General features: G+C 48.4%; 1 protein-coding gene across 2 annotated transcripts in view; it reads right to left on the bottom strand.

The window, feature by feature from the left end:
• The window catches only part of LOC125718856 (histone-lysine N-methyltransferase 2B-like), a 31,437-nt gene that overhangs the window by 4,605 nt on the left and 10,721 nt on the right, over nt 1–16,111 (bottom strand). The window contains exons 5-32 of one of the 2 annotated variants that reach the window (XM_048993028.1): nt 15,577–15,675; nt 15,148–15,304; nt 14,740–14,980; nt 14,121–14,185; nt 13,732–14,010; nt 13,496–13,593; nt 13,064–13,174; nt 12,472–12,585; nt 11,305–11,451; nt 11,126–11,218; nt 9,217–9,334; nt 8,953–9,066; nt 8,481–8,665; nt 8,089–8,187; nt 7,707–7,820; nt 7,230–7,306; nt 6,619–6,785; nt 6,413–6,510; nt 6,076–6,210; nt 5,819–5,977; nt 5,562–5,679; nt 5,354–5,432; nt 4,773–4,933; nt 4,345–4,503; nt 1,782–4,182; nt 1,600–1,686; nt 883–1,001; nt 86–217 (exon numbers count right to left, since the gene is read on the bottom strand). In XM_048993028.1, coding sequence (XP_048848985.1) covers nt 86–217; nt 883–1,001; nt 1,600–1,686; nt 1,782–4,182; nt 4,345–4,503; nt 4,773–4,933; nt 5,354–5,432; nt 5,562–5,679; nt 5,819–5,977; nt 6,076–6,210; nt 6,413–6,510; nt 6,619–6,785; nt 7,230–7,306; nt 7,707–7,820; nt 8,089–8,187; nt 8,481–8,665; nt 8,953–9,066; nt 9,217–9,334; nt 11,126–11,218; nt 11,305–11,451; nt 12,472–12,585; nt 13,064–13,174; nt 13,496–13,593; nt 13,732–14,010; nt 14,121–14,185; nt 14,740–14,980; nt 15,148–15,304; nt 15,577–15,675 — 5,926 coding nt within the window. The remainder of the gene's footprint in view (nt 1–85; nt 218–882; nt 1,002–1,599; nt 1,687–1,781; nt 4,183–4,344; nt 4,504–4,772; nt 4,934–5,353; nt 5,433–5,561; nt 5,680–5,818; nt 5,978–6,075; nt 6,211–6,412; nt 6,511–6,618; nt 6,786–7,229; nt 7,307–7,706; nt 7,821–8,088; nt 8,188–8,480; nt 8,666–8,952; nt 9,067–9,216; nt 9,335–11,125; nt 11,219–11,304; nt 11,452–12,471; nt 12,586–13,063; nt 13,175–13,495; nt 13,594–13,731; nt 14,011–14,120; nt 14,186–14,739; nt 14,981–15,147; nt 15,305–15,576; nt 15,676–16,111) is intronic. The other variant, XM_048993029.1, reaches the window with a different exon arrangement.

Genomic DNA, 16,111 nt, shown 5'->3' with positions numbered 1-16,111 from the left:
CAGACCTTTCTTAAAAATGGAACCTTCTGCAGGAGTTTCCAGGCCCAATATTCGGCGCCAGCTTAAGATGGCTCCTGCTACTGACCTTCAATGGTGTCGGCTTCCACACTGAAGCCGTCTTCACTTGTGATCTGGAAGCGAAGGTGCGGCTTCTCATGGCCGTTGAGCTGTTGCTCTTCTGGGTCAGAGGTCGCTTCATCAGAACTGGATGCTGCGCCTGCAGGAGAGAATGCCAGTGTCAATGCAGCGGTCTGTGAATCACAGTGAATCACATTCACCCACATTTACAATGTGTGTAACGGTTAAACAAAAGGGAATTCAAATATCTGCTCCTAAATCATTTATTTCAGAAAACAAAATCAAGACATTTTAAAGTTCTAACGACATTAACTTGTGGCAATTGAAAAGAAGATCCTACGGTAAATAATATTTAAAAGTTCTTTGGATGCATCTAAAACAAACTTTAGGTGCATATTATAAATCATTAAAAAAAAAAATTTTAATGGTCTAAAGAAACTAGCCATCATGAAAGGACCGGCTGAATGATTTCATTTTTGGAGAACTTCGTTTTTTCTCTTGGTTTTTAATCTTCTTATGAAACTGCAATTAAATGACTACATTGGAATTAAAAATAAATAAATTAAATAAAATGTCGGCAGTGGCCACCGCACAGACAATTTGCCAACTGGGGGTGGGGGAAGGGCTCCATGTGCCCCCCCAGCAGAACACTGGCATGTGGTTGCTTTAAGCCACCATAACCAGCATCGCCAGCCTCGCTTTCGGTTCCATCAGCGACACCATCCAACTGCGCCGTGCCAGATGGCCGGTCCGGCCTAAAGAAACACTTCAGCGAGAGAGGAGATCAACAGAGCTGAAACCCACCAGAGTAACTGCCCCAGTCGATAGGGCCAGTGCGCCTGCAGCAGTCCAGGGATAAGGCTTTGGCCTGGCTGCTGTGGTTCCCCTGGGCCGAACTGGACGTATGATCACCGGGGTCAATTCTGCATCGTAGACAGAACACACATAAAAACTATGCTGCATCTCAAACCTCTCACAGCTGTTACACGTGAAGCTGCTAGAACTAGTGTCAAAACCAGCATGCAACGAAGTTACTTTGCACTCTACAGTGGACATCCCCGAGGTCACAATGTTGCAACCTTGCTGGTCCATTATAACATGCTTCATTCTACTATAGAAGCTCCAAGATGCAGCTCTAATCAAATGCAAATAGAAACTGCCTTTCCTGCAGGATCTTTATGACTTGCATATAACAAATAAGAATTATCATTCACATTCAGCATTATTGCAGGATTAATTCAGATTTTTCTGTTCATTTTGTTTAGCTTAATTCTTAAATCCTTCAAGGAATTAAACAGAGCGAAGTCACCTGAGCAAGTCACCATTCTCCCTAACTACTACGAGTCAGTGTATCATGTATGCACTGAAAGCTACAAAAGGCGTTCCTGAAACAGGAGGTAAAGGGTTTTTAAACGAAGCGAAAACCCAGCCACGTCCACTTGGTTATCTAGAACAGGAATCGTGGGGACCTCTCTCCAGGACACTGGGATGTAGAGAGAAACTGCCATCCCAACTTCTCACCTTTTCTCCTCCAAGCTGTCCTTCTCCGGCTTCGCACGATCCGGCAGGTTCTTCACACTCGGTGCTTTCATCCGAACTCCACTGGACCTGCAACGAAGGCAGCAACATTCACACATGAAGCCGTCGGCCGCAGACATGGCAGGGGTGAGAATGCGATGCCCCTCCCCTCAGCACGGCCTCACCTGCCGGCACCGCTGGCGATCCCCACCTCCGGTACATTACTGTGCTCTAGCTTCAAGTCAGACTTTGGCTTCTTACTACCGGCGCGTTCGGACAGAGAGGACACCCGTTTGACGCGAGCGTGAGGACGCGGCCCGACCGCTGCAGGCTTCGACTCCTTCAAAAGGGTTGGTGGAAGCTGCACAGAGCCTAGCGCCTGAACCTTGCTTTGGACAGGATTAACGAGAAACTGAGAGGGGCCAAGGATACGAGCCGGGGAGGGATTATGGGTAACGGAGACGCCACCAGCGTGAGCGGTGGATTCATGCCAGTCTGAGACGGTAGCTGTCAAGCTTCCTGGAGTTATTTCAGTTCTTTTTCTTCGTGGTTTCTTGTCTTTAGACACCAGGACTTCAGAGGACTGTGCCCTCGAGGCTCCAAGGTTGCTGTAAGTGACAATATGGCGGCTTGAGGGCGGGCTGGTCATGACTGGCTGTGAAATCTGACTAGTGCAGCCGCGTGACGGGGAGCTGACGCTGGCCGCCTGAAAAGTCCCATTTTCCGATTCCTTGAGGAAAATTTGACCAACGCTATTGACAAGCAAAACTGGATTCGCGCCAACAAGGCTTCTTCCCATGTGGATGGTGTGACCTGGCACTACCTGAGTAACCAGCTGAGGTCGCGGCTCCACTACAGCCCTAGAGACACTGACACTAACAGGAATCGCAACCCCACTTGAAATTTCCTCTTGCACTGGTGCAGAGTTATACCCATTAATGACAACAGGCAATGAAATTTTGGTGCCCAGTCTCGCAAAAGAAGTGGTAGTTACGGAGTGGGAAGGTGACAGAATAGTGACGGTTGAGACGGCGTGAGACGGCGCCGCCGTCAATGACCCATAAGAGTTAAACTGCACTTTTAATGGCCTCGCCTGAGATGAGCAGCTAGTAGAAACGGAAGGCAGGCTTCGGCTGGAAGATGGCTGGCTAGGCTGCTCTCGGGATTGTTTCAGTGTGGACTGAAACACAGGCACAACTAACCCAGAAGATGAATCAAGTGCAATGTAGGGGCAAGATGTGAATTTGGAAGAGGGTGTGGGAATTGGTAACGGTGTGCTAGCGTTCACGGGCGCCGGAATGGGGCTTGGAGGCACAGTCTCATGGCTGTGTTCTGTAATGGTTTCAGTAAGCATTTGCTCTTTCTGCAATATCAGATCAGCGGCAGAATAAACCTCATCATTGTTATCTACAGATAACTGTTGTGGTGCAGGACGATAATCAGAGCTACATCCAGTCAAAATAAAAGCCTCAGTAGCTGGATTTTGAGTTCCGACTGCAGGCAGTGAGGTGGAATCATCCCTTCTGATGGGCTCATCTATTCCAAAGGTCACAGTATGGAGGTGCTGGGAATTTACTTCAGGCAAGGGTACAATTTCCTCACAAACAATAGCAGCAGTACTTGCAGGGGTGGAGTTCTCTCTGCTTTTCTGCTTGTTCTGTGAAATAACTGCAGACGGTTGTGTGGCAGGCTGTGTCTGTGCTTGCTTTGTACTCTTTAAGCTTTGATCTTCGTCATTACTTGAGTCGCTTTCGGTTCCATCATCGGCACCATCCAACTGTGATATAGATCCAGAGGAAGGGAGTGCCACATCTGGATCCTTGGAAGACGCGTATGTGATATCAGTGCGCTGGAAATTAACATATGTCTGCCGATCATCACAAAAAGCGCTCTCACCCTGCGCTCTGGCAGAGGTCACGGGGAGGGGCGAAACCTGGACAGCCGCTGGTCTTTCCGTAGCAGTGTCACCACCATCCTGGAGCCACCCTGAGCTGAGCTGCCGTTCCCTATCCACCGCAAGGTGACCCTCACATTGCAGCACATCATCCAAGTCTAAATTAGCACTAAACAGTGAAGCTGTAGGCATCTCAGGTTCAAAGGGCAGCTGTGAGACGTTTTCATGAGCCAAAGCACTGCTCCCTGGGGATAATACGGTCCTGTTTGCTTCTGTAATGTCTCCTCTATCTGGTGAAGTCAGGAAGGCATGAGGACCTTCTGAAGTATCTAGCTCACCCATTTTCTGGGGACATGAGAGATAAGAGCGACAAGTGCTGGATGACGAGAGAATACCTGGACATGGACGTTGGGGAAGAGGCACAGAAGGTGCTCGCGCAACGTCACCGACAAAACTATGAGGTGAGGCCCCTCTATCGGAACACTGAAAAGACGTCAGCTGGCTCTCAGCTTCATCAAGAGAAGCACTAGCACTAATCTTGGAGGGCGAGCCGCCCTCCGTGCAGAATCCCGAGGAAGAGGACTCGAACCGGCTTTGTGCACCGCGGGAGACACTGCAATGGCGACGCATCCGGCGCGCTTCCTCCAGATCGCTGACGGCCAGCACATGGTGACTCTTAGTTGAGGAGTTCCCTGAAGGTCGAGAATGTTCAAATTACTTACAGCCTCACAAACTGTTACACTGACCATCTGCTGCAGCTTTAAGCAAGACATACTTTAATAAAGGCAATACTTTAAAGAACAGGGTACTGTGATGCAGGACTCATGATGTATCGGTTAGAGTACAATGGGCACCTGGGAAGGGTAAGGGCCGGGGCGTCCCCCCCGCTGGCCTCCTGCTCTGGGGATACGCTGGGGGTTTGTGCAGAGCCCCCGCTTTCGGCTGAGCGGCTGGGCTGTCAGCAGGCGTGTCAGTCATTACGGGAATTTTCGCTTCACCGGAAGCTTCAGATTCTGGGGGGGGGGGGGGGGGGGGGGGGGGGGGGAATGGATGAACTCAACATGAAATTGTACACCGGCACTCATCTGCAATACGACTACCTATGAGGGAAGATCTTAAAGCAGGACTACAAGCTTACCAGCAATTACTCATTTGACTGCAAAGCTGTGCTCTCATTTAAAACCATCGTTAAGCAGAACCAGCACTAAAATATGTAGAGACGCTGAAAAGAAGTCGCAGGATTGCGTGATATTAAAATGCCGCGTGCGTCATGAGGCCTTACCTGAAGAGTGACTGGGACTGTGTGCGATGGTCTGATTTTCTCCTTGGTCGCTAGTGTCCTCCATGAGTCTCTCCGGCAGAGGGGGCCGCGCCTCTTTTACGGTGAAGGTGTATCTACATCGCCGGCGAGGATCCACCGTGCTCCAGTACCAACGAGAGCATCTAGGGCATGAGAAGGGGTAAGGAAAAGGGGGGGAGGGGAATGTTTCTGCCTGGCAAATGAACAAAGCTGTTTTTGTATACAAGAGAGATAAAAATTAGCTTGGGGGACGACAAAGTTACTTTAGACTAAAACATACAGCCTGTTAGACGTCATCTGCGATGGCAAAAGCCGCACTTATGCGATGGGAAAAAAACTATGAACTACACGTAAAATTTATGCTTGAATTAATGCATAAATTTACTAGACTGAAAATGTGAGAATTACAGAACATTTGTAAAAGAATTAGAACATTACTTCATTAAAGACATTTTCAAAGGGAAATTTATGTAAATGATCAAATGCTGTTGCACCCCTAAAGCATGCCTCTGCAGGGGGTCCATAGACGACGAAGGTGAGAGACAGACAAAGAAAATACTCACTGATAACCAACCGGAAAGAGTTTTCCCTGACTTGCAGATACTTCAGTCAACACTCCCAGGTTCTGAATAGTTAAAGAACCTGCAAGCAGAGCAACCGTGAAGCACAAACAGCAAAAATTACATCACCCTCATGCAGGTCTCAGGTCAGCTGGTAAATTCTAACACAAAACAATGCCTTCATTTTTTGTATAAATATATGACAACTCACCAATTATCATATTGATGCATTCTGGCTCCAAACCAGTGAGGAATTTTCTGCGGAGACTGATTCCCTCAAAATCCACAAAGACCCGACGAAGAACTTCAAATCCGTCCTCAGTAACCATCTACCCATTAAGACAAGAAGGAACTATTCATGATTACAGTGAAGGAGAGCAGGTGCCATCAGAGACAGGCAGGGGGACGAAGAGAGGCAGGGGGACGGAGAGAGGCAGGGGGACGGAGAGAGGCAGGGAAAAAGATTACCTTGTCACTAATGAGGTCCCGGTGTTTGTAGCAGAAAACCTTCTTGTCATCCTGGAATACGCAGTTGTGTGCACGTGCACACATGAAGTGGTAATTACTCTGACACGATGACAGACAGCAGCCCACTGTGGCCCCAGTCTGGTGACAGCCCTCACATCTCTGAAGACATCAACAGGAAAAACGTCAGGCAGAGCGTGATATAGAGCATACACAGGTGGAGGGGACTGGAGGGGACCTGGCAGTTCATTCAGTCGTACCATAAGGCGCCCCCTGGTGACTGCACTGTGCACATGCATCAGTGAACCATCATCTTCAAAGACCTCTGCAGACCACAGCGAGCAGTTCACATGTGCCCACTCATTCTGGCCCAGATACAACAACCTTCCGGCATCCTGCAGAAACGCAAACAGAACAGAGCTGATCTGCTGCCCTGCCCGACAGCTTAAGCCAGTGCTTAATGGTTCAGCGCACAGAATTCATGAAGCATAAAGTAGGAATGTAAGGTACAGCTTTCTTTGAAAATGGCAACTCTGCACATTCATACATTCAATGCACAGTGGCGCACGGAACAGATCTCCCACTGTGAGCGCTCACATTGGGTTTGGCGTCTCCATATTTCTGACACAAGGCACACTGTCTCTCATCTTCCTTCGACCAGTCATCAACACTGGATGAGATATTATCCAGTTCTCCTGGCGGGGAAAGAAGTGATAATTAAAATAAGTGACCCAGGGGACTGTGTTGGGGATTTCTGTTAAAAATAAGTAATTCCAGTGATTTCAACAGGGGCAAAGCCAAACCTTGGAATCTGCAGCCAGACCCGCTAAGATCTCTAGGGTCGCTGGTTGCACCAGCACGGGTCTCGAGGTCCCCCCTAGCCCTGGCGGAGGCTTGGCCCTCCCTCACTCGCCACTGGGCATAAACATGCTCAGAAGAGGGGGGTGGGACGGCATAAGGCAGCATGCCGCTGTGGGGGAAGCAGAGAGTGCGTGATCGGCCCACAACAAATATGGATTTACTGAAATTTTGTACCAAGTGAAAAATGTGTAGATCCTGCTCATAACCTCTATTCTACATGTAAGCATACATGTGCAAGGTTCAACCAGCCAGAAAGCAAACTGCACAGAGCTGTTCACAGCAACCTCATTTTTGTACTATAATCAATTTACAGCTGATAACGGTGACTATTAGAGGCTTTGCCAATTAATACATGCAGTTAAATGTCAGTGCTAATCAGGCGATCCCAACACTGTACAAACCCATCAATTACATAAAAATGTTTCTGTGGACGTACCTTCATTAAGCAACATGGTGAAAATTTACTGGACATAAAAATCTACCTACATCTCTGTGTTGGATTTGGAAAAGCAGCTCTAGACTTGTGAAAATATCACTGTAAAGCTATACATACTTCAAAACATCTTTAGAGCGAGGATCCCACTCTTTAGCATCCTGGCTACTGAACCATGGAAATTCCTCTTCCATGAGCTGTGGAAAAAGTAGATGAAACCATTAAAACTGCATAGCATTGAAGGTTAAACATCGCTTACACCAAGTAATGCTGGGAGATCAAAAAATTCCTCTAACTCATTAAAGATAAGTCAGATATAACACTCTTTCTGAGGGTTAGCGGCAATGTAGGTGTGCAGCAGAATTACACTGATCTGCTAAATTGCTAAATATCAAGCAGCATCTGGACTGGACTGATTTTATTTAGTAAAGCATCACAAGCTACCAAACTGCTAATACAAACCAAAGTTTAGTGTATTCTTCTCCGGCACTGGAAGTATGACACATTACTCACATCCCACACCTGAGGGTAACTGTTACATTATGTTATGAGCTTTTCCCCAGTCCCGAGTACAGGGGCCACGACGTGAGCCCTTACATGTAAGTAGAAGGACCTGGCCAGGGCTGAGGAGCTCTGCTCCCACGGAAGAGCATCCTCCTCCTCTTCCAGCCACTTCTGGAACATCTGGATCATGTCCTCGTGGAACAGCTCCTAACAGAGACAGGCGGGACTCGTCAGGCACTGTATGGGGGAGCCTATAGACTGTGCCCAAATCACAAGAACTCAAAAACACGGCCAATCCAATTATCCTATTTGGAAACACATCCACTTTGACGTACAGCCAGTCGGGGGATAGAGTGTTTCTGAAAGAGGCCTGTGGCTGTAACACTTCTGTCTTGCTGACATTAAGCATTATTGGAACATCAGGTCCCTATTTATAAAGGGTAATGTCGAGCATAAATAAGGCACAGGAACTCACCAGGGTAGTGTAAAATCCGCCCTCAAATTTGACGTTTACTGTCTGGAGGTCAACGGCTGGCTGATCCTTAAAATTCAGAGGGCCAGGCAGCGGGGAGGACTGCACAGAGCACGAAGCAGGGAGAGAGAGGCGTATAAAGAGCAAGGAGATACCAGAGGATACAGGGCAGCTTCTTAAGGTACATTTATATTGGCGAAAAACAACAGAAATAACCACTAATAGCTGCACACTAAAAGTGAACTGGGAACAACTATGTATATCACATTCTGAGACTCCACAGGTTTTTCAAAATCCTCCATTTGGTATGAAGAGAGTGAACAGGCAGCCGGCAGCACGGCTCAGCAGCAAGCAGTTAGTAGTCCCCCCCCCCCCCCAAGAAGCCAGAGCCGCACCTCGGGGTGGCACAGCATGTGCTGCGTCAGACTGGAGTTCCTCATACTGGCCAGAAGCTTGCTCAGCCGCTCCTTCAGCTCCGACATCAGCTGCTCTCTCCATGTGCTGGACTGGGCGTGACTGCAGGGCTCACAGATGTACACCACACTATCTGGCAGGCTGGACAGCATTTTGTACAAGTCATCTGCAAGACAGATTAATCATTAAATCAACCAACTTAACCTATTACACCGGTGTTTCCCCAACCTAGTTATGGGGGATCCCCAGACGGTCCACAATATTGCTCCCTCCCAGCACCCTACCAGACTGGTGGTGCCTGAGGACCGGGTTGGGAAAATGTATTAAACCATCCTAGAAATGTACTGAATGTAAAAGGCAATGTAAATGATGTGAAATTTGTGCTGGCAAATCAAGTGGAAGCCAGGAGGCCCTATATAGAGCATCTGGGGTCATTGCATGCCGGACACCTACCTGACAAGCTCTCACACTTGGCATGAACCCAGTGGCTGCACTCAGCACACTGGATCATCTGGCTGGTATAGTCATCATCCTCATAACACCCGAAACAGACAGGGCAGAAATTGCCTGCACAAGGATGGATCAAAAAAAAAAAAAAAAAAAAAAAAACAAAATAAGCACAGTTGACATCACCTGAAATGAGCCTGTCATTTCCTGTACTTTACTGGAGAGCAGTGCAGCAGCACAGGACCATCTGAATGTTTGGACGGGGTTCACCTTGGTCGTAGAGTTTCTTGCAGTCGGGACACAGATCCTTCTCATGGTTCCATTCAGTCTCCCAGTTTGTCCCTGGAGTAGCTCCGCAGCTTTTGCAGCGCACACACGTCATGCAGACCTGCGGACAAGTGGGGACGTCAGTGTAGCAAGCTTCAAACAACACAGCGCCGCAAGTCCTCTGCTATCCGAGCGTCGTCCATACAACAAACCGCCGCAAGTCCTCTGCTATCCAAGCGTCGTCCATACAACAAACCGCCGCAAGTCCTCTGCTATCCGAGCATCGTCCATACAACACACCGCCGCAAGTCCTCTGCTATCCAAGCGTCATCCATACAACACACCACCGCAAGTCCTCTGTGATCCGAACATCGTCCATACAACAAACCGCCGCAAGTCCTCTGCTATCCAAGCGTCGTCCATACAACAAACCGCCGCAAGTCCTCTGCTATCCGAGCATCGTCCATACAACACACCGCCGCAAGTCCTCTGCTATCCAAGCGTCATCCATACAACAAACCACCGCAAGTCCTTTGCTATCCGAGCCTCGTCCATACAACACACCGCCGCAAGTCCTCTGCTATCCGAGCGTCATCCATACAACACACCACCGCAAGTCCTCTGTGATCCGAACATCGTCCATACAACACACCGCCGCAAGTCCTCTGCTATCCAAGCGTCATCCATACAACACACCGCCGCAAGTCCTCTGCCATCCGAGCGTCGTCCATACAACACACAGCCGCAAGTCCTCTGCTATCCGAGCGTCGTCCATACAACACACCGCCGCAAGTCCTCTGCCATCCGAGCGTCGTCCATACAACACACAGCCGCAAGTCCTCTGCTATCCGAGCGTCGTCCATACAACACACCGCCGCAAGTCCTCTGTGATCCGAACATCGTCCATACAACACACCGCCGCAAGTCCTCTGCTATCCGAGCGTCGTCCATACAACACACCGCCGCAAGTCCTCTGTGATCCGAACATCGTCCATACAACACACCGCCGCAAGTCCTCTGCTATCCGAGCGTCGTCCATACAACACACCGCCGCAAGTCCTCTGCTATCCGAGCGTCGTCCATACAACACACCGCCGCAAGTCCTCTGCTATCCAGGCATCGTCCATACAACACACCGCCGCAAGTCCTCTGCTATCCGAGCCTCGTCCATACAACACACCGCCGCAAGTCCTCTGCTATCCGAGCATCGTCCATACAACACACCGCCGCAAGTCCTTTGCTATCCAAGCGTCATCCATACAACACACCGCCGCAAGTCCTCTGCTATCCGAGCCTCGTCCATACAACACACCGCCGCAAGTCCTCTGCTATCCGAGCGTCATCCATACAACACACCACCGCAAGTCCTCTGTGATCCGAACATCGTCCATACAACACACCGCCGCAAGTCCTCTGCTATCCAAGCGTCATGCATACAACACACCGCCGCAAGTCCTCTGCTATCCGAGCCTCGTCCATACAACACACCGCCGCAAGTCCTCTGCTATCCGAGCATCGTCCATACAACACACCGCCGCAAGTCCTCTGCTATCTGAGCATCGTCCATACAACACACCGCCGCAAGTCCTCTGCTATCTGAGCATCGTCCATACAACACACCGCCGCAAGTCCTCTGCTATCTGAGCATCGTCCATACAACACCCCGCCGCAAGTCCTCTGCTATCTGAGCATCGTCCATACAACACACCGCCGCAAGTCCTCTGCTATCCGAGTATCATTCATATAAACACACTGCTGCAGGTCCTCTGCGGAGTATAATTTCAAACAGCTTTCTGAACATCACTATGCAAATTTGAAATATTCTCTCACAAGCACAAATATACAGCATCAAAATACCACTGCAAATAGTCAGAGTGCACCCCCCCCACCTCACCAGCTTCTAAGCACTTACCCAAGCCTTTTTCCATTTGCTGGGGTTTGGGTAATTCGGGCCCAGACAGGAAGGATGATAGCAATTCTGACACCTTTCACACTCTATTAGGGCCTACAAAATACAAGTCATTGTGAGATGCAGGACATGAGGAGAGAACATGGCCGCAGTTCAGCTCCACGCAAATGGAGAACCTCTACCTTGCAGTGCTTGTTTCGGTGGCCGCACACATGGCAGAATTTGCATCGCCGGCAGCACCACTTGTCTTTGTTCTCCACTAGAGGGCGTTCCTCTGGCTCCAGACAGAACCAGTGAAAGGGTTCACAGCACACCTGACAAAACAACATCTACAAAGAGGACATAATCATTTAGCATTTATTCACACATATCTGGTGTTTCAAAAAAAATTAAAAATATCACAGTCTACCATAAGTCAGTGCTCAACACCAATTAACAGTGCACTAAACTCAAACCAATAACATTACTGCAGTGCTCTTTAACCCTAAAAAGGACAATATTTGTACTTTTAGCTACAGTACTATGAAGTCTGGTTAAAAATAAATTTAAAGACAACCAATCTACCCGTTATCTATGTATGGAAATGTATGGAGATATAAACGGCTAACTGGTAACACTAGACAATCTTGCAAGATTTAATCTATTACACAAGTAAATCAAGAAGTTGGTTCACATGTGGGATACCTCGGCACTCTTGGCTGACTAGTTAGGGCTCGGAAGCCGCGAGAAACGCTAACAAACTCCTTTATTTGAATGTAAATGTAAGTGCAAAGCACAGAAGCACTCGGTGCAGCTGCACAGTAGTGATACAATCACATATTACATTAAATACAAAGTTCTTTGGATGGTCTTTGTGACGATAAGCAAGTTTGTGAAACACTTTCCATCATCAAGGCCAAATTTTAAATGTTAGTAGATGATAGATTCAAACATCACTAAAATCAAGGACAAAACTGTGGAACAAACTGATGTTTACAATATTAATATTAAAACCGATTTGATATCCGTTCAACCTCTTGCCATCAGGCAGACAACTGAGAACCATCCAGGTTCACAGCTCAAGAATGAGGAGCAGCTTCTACTCGCAAGCTGTTCCCCTGTTGAAGCAGCAATGATCAGTCCTGCGTGCTGTACTGCCCGCACCTCACTGCCATGTCACTGCGTCTTCAGCACTGTTGTCATGCTCTCAGACCTGTAGTTATTGCTCATTCACCTCAGGGTCATGCCTCTTTGCACATTAATCCACACCAAGCCCACTCTTTCCAAGATGCCCCTTCCACATCAGGCACTGCACTCAGCATTACCCCCAGTCAGCGGCCCCGCGCCTGTGATGCCCTGCACAGCGGTACCTGGTGCTGGCCTTTGCTGGCACAGAGCAGGCAGAGGATCGGCGGGATAACAGGGACAGACGTGAGGACGCTGAGTCCCCCCAGAAGCCAGACGTTCTGGATGGAGCAATCCTCCTGCAGGCCAGTGCACAGTGTGTCAGGGCAGCGTTTCCACATCTACAGCAATCTACGTGTATCTACAGGAAATCGTAGTAAAATGCTGCGCTCTGCTATTTTTCTATAAAACTTTTTCTGGTCAGAATTAACTTGTATGATAAACTGATGTGAAACAGTGTTGTCATACTTTAGACATTAGCATGTTGAGAATACTGAGCTGGTTTTAAAAAATAAGAAAAAAACATTAAGAATGCAACAATCTACACTTAAGAAAACAATATTATACATGTGATATTATACTTAATCCTTTAATGGTCACATTCGGCACACATTTCAGGCTTGCAGGTCTTGCATGATTTAAAAAAAAGACTGAAGCTGTTGTGCAGACAGAGGATGGACCTGCCACTCAGTGTTAATGCACTGTTAGGTACCCAGTCCTAGGTGAGATAGGACACCATGTGAGAAAACAAGCCGGTTTCAGAGGAAGGGCCCCTACCTTAAAGTCGACACAGATCTTGTGTGCGGATTCGCAGGGCTCTTGCTCTCGTTGGGAGAAACCGTTAGCCAGGGCAGCAAGAACACTGGCCGGCGTCTGCTCTAACGGACCCTGCAGATGGGGTGACGGCAACACCAGTCAGTCAAATAACAGAAAAACTGATACCAGGATTTCTTAGCCGTTATAAACAGACGATTCTAGCTTTTTTAGGTTTCAGGTTTGCAAACGCAAAGAAAGCTCAGACATGCAGCTGTATCTGTGGAATTCCCACACGTCTCCTTTTGGGTACGGAGGACTGAAACTTTAATGACTTTAAGGTCATCAACACCGTGCATTACATTAAAATTCTGACAGGTTTCTTCTGAATTTCTGCTGCCGTCGTGCTCATGCAAGTGGGGAGGTGATGATGTAAACAGGGAACAGGGGTCTCACCCGCTCCATCCTGCGACGCCCCACTGGACCCCGCGAGGGGCAGGGCCGGCGCTGACGAGCGCAGTCTCCATCTGGAGTATCATGGCGAGGTGTACCCTCTGAAAGAAACAAGAACCACAAAGCAAGCTCAGACTTCCCAGAAGCGATACTTAAAAGCACATTCTACAATGGCTGGGCAAAAGGCCAACCTGCTTCATCCAGCAGGTGCACCGGCACAGCCCCTCCTGCTTTCGTACCTTGAGTGCGTGAGGACAGAGCCCTCCGTTTGCTGGGGGAGACGTAAAAGGGGCGTCCCATGAGCTCCAGTTCCGAGTCGGAGTCGGAGGGCAGCAGGTCGCAGTAGGAGCGCGGCTTCACGCCGCGCAGGGGCTGCCTCCTCACCGAGGCGCTCCGGCTGTCGGCAGAAGGTGCTAGTGCAGCTCCTCTCTTTCCTTCACCTTCCTTGCTCTCTTCCTCACCCTCCTCCTCACTAGACAGGCACGCACTGACTGTTGACCATGGCCGCTTTATCTGCTCTGTAGTAAAAGACACTCAAGTGATTTCTTGCGCTTTTAAGAAGAGGCACTTCCGTCAGAAAAGTACCAGTGCGTGCGTGCTGCAAGATGGTAATGTAGGACGCACATACCCTTGTAGAGTTTGTATCCGAGCCGCTGGGCTTTGCGGGCTTCGATCCGAGCACATCGCTTATACCTAAGACAGACCACGTCAGTTTTCATGGATATTAGTAACTTCTCAAATGATTATTTTACTTTTTTAGCTTGTTGTTTCTGAAGTAGACAATATTACTTATGCGCTCTGACTGTCATCGTCAACCATCTTGGGCAGGTCTCCCACATAAAGAGATTGTAAATCTCAACAAGACTAACTTCATTAAATAAAAGGGTTTTTTTTAATTTTCTGGTCCCAAAACCTCTAAGATCACTGCTTTTTAAACAGACTGTTTCCATATAATCAAGTGCTTATCTCTCACACTGATGAAATGTTAATACATTGTAAAAATTCACATACACACAATCAATCCTCGCTTCCCTTCGCCCCCTCAGCAGAGCACCATTTCCTCATTTGTTTTACACGTACCATGTGACCAAAAAAACACCCCCTTGATTCGTATACCACAGACATCACAAAGCACAGTTCAATAAGATCGTTTTTTGTAATGTCGTTAATAAAGCATTTCTCACTAGCATCAGAGTGCCAAGCATGTATCACTGGCTCCACGTGTCACGCAGTGACCGCACACTTACACACAGCACTGACGCTTTGTGTTGGGTCCCCCGAATTTGGGCTTGTCCAGACAGTTCATGCACCTGCCGCAGTCCTCCTCGTGGAGGCAGCCCTTGCACTTCCCACACCTGCGAGAGCGGTTCCCCGAGGGCCCGTAGTCGCGGCCGAATCGGCCTGACGCTCCCCTGCTTGGCTTCCGCACTTTGGAGACTTTGCAGTCCTGCAGGATGGGGCTTTCCGGCTCCGAGGGCGAACCCAGCTCTGGCACAGGGGAAAGTCACAGCTGAGTACACTGGGCCCAGAAAAACTGCACTGTACAGTTAGCAACAGATGAATTCTCATAGAAAAATTGTTACTGTATCTGATGTTGAACTGCGACATTACTAAGGCTTACGCCTCCTTATGAGAGCCTTCAGGAGGCCTCTCACCTTCAGCTGCAGTAAAGGGTGTGATGCCATCCCGTTCGTGCAGCGGCAGGGCGCTGAGTCTTGGCACGTCGTCGGGCACAAGGGCGCGAGGCTGCCCCAGCGCCACGGCGGCATCACGACACACGTGCTTGATCCGTGGCCCCCCCGGAGCCCGAGACTTCAGGACAAAAGCGTGTAATGAGATTAATGACTAAAAGGGGAAGAGTCCTTTAAAATATTACAACAAGCAGGTAGGTGGTACAGAGCTAAACATTTTATTTTCCAGTAAATACAACACACATAACACAAAATATTAAGGAGCACCAAAGCACAAACACAGGAATTAACCCCCCAGCCTTGAAAGTGGGACGACTCCACTAACACAGCCACCTACTGGCCCCCACACGTGCAGACGCGCAGACACGTACGCAGACGCACGCTTCTCCATACCTCAGTAGACAGCTCTGTGTGTGAGGTTTTCATCTCTCCTCTCTTCACATCTTCCGACTCCTTATCATGGTTTCCGACAGTCGCAGATTGGGACAGGAGCTGCCGAGATACCAAAGCAGACTCAGCACCGGTAATCTTGCTCATGAAAATCTTACCAATTCATGAAGAATGCAGATGGTGAAAATCCTTACAACAAACATTTCTGTAAATGACGTATGATAGAAAATGCTTTGAGAGTACCATACTAGGATGAAAAGTAAATTTCGACCCAAGACTAAACGAGTATCTTTCAACTTTGCAAGAACTGACAGGACCATACTGTACCAATAGGATAACTGGCCTGTGAATATGGCTGCAAGAGGTTTGAAAAACAGCAGGGAGGAGGGCTTCAACTAAGTGTCAATCTCAGACACTTAAGAGGAAGAAATATAAAATCTATTTTAAAAATCTACAATTTTATATTTTATATAACAGCAAAAACTCAGCGGAAAAACTGTAGGGTTACTTTAAGAAAATATGATACATCAAAAATAAA

This window comes from Brienomyrus brachyistius, chromosome 23 (genome assembly GCF_023856365.1).
Source record: "Brienomyrus brachyistius isolate T26 chromosome 23, BBRACH_0.4, whole genome shotgun sequence".
Classification (NCBI taxonomy): domain Eukaryota; kingdom Metazoa; phylum Chordata; class Actinopteri; order Osteoglossiformes; family Mormyridae; genus Brienomyrus; species Brienomyrus brachyistius.
Note: the sequence above shows the minus strand (reverse complement) of the source record. Positions and strands in the feature narration are given on the sequence as shown.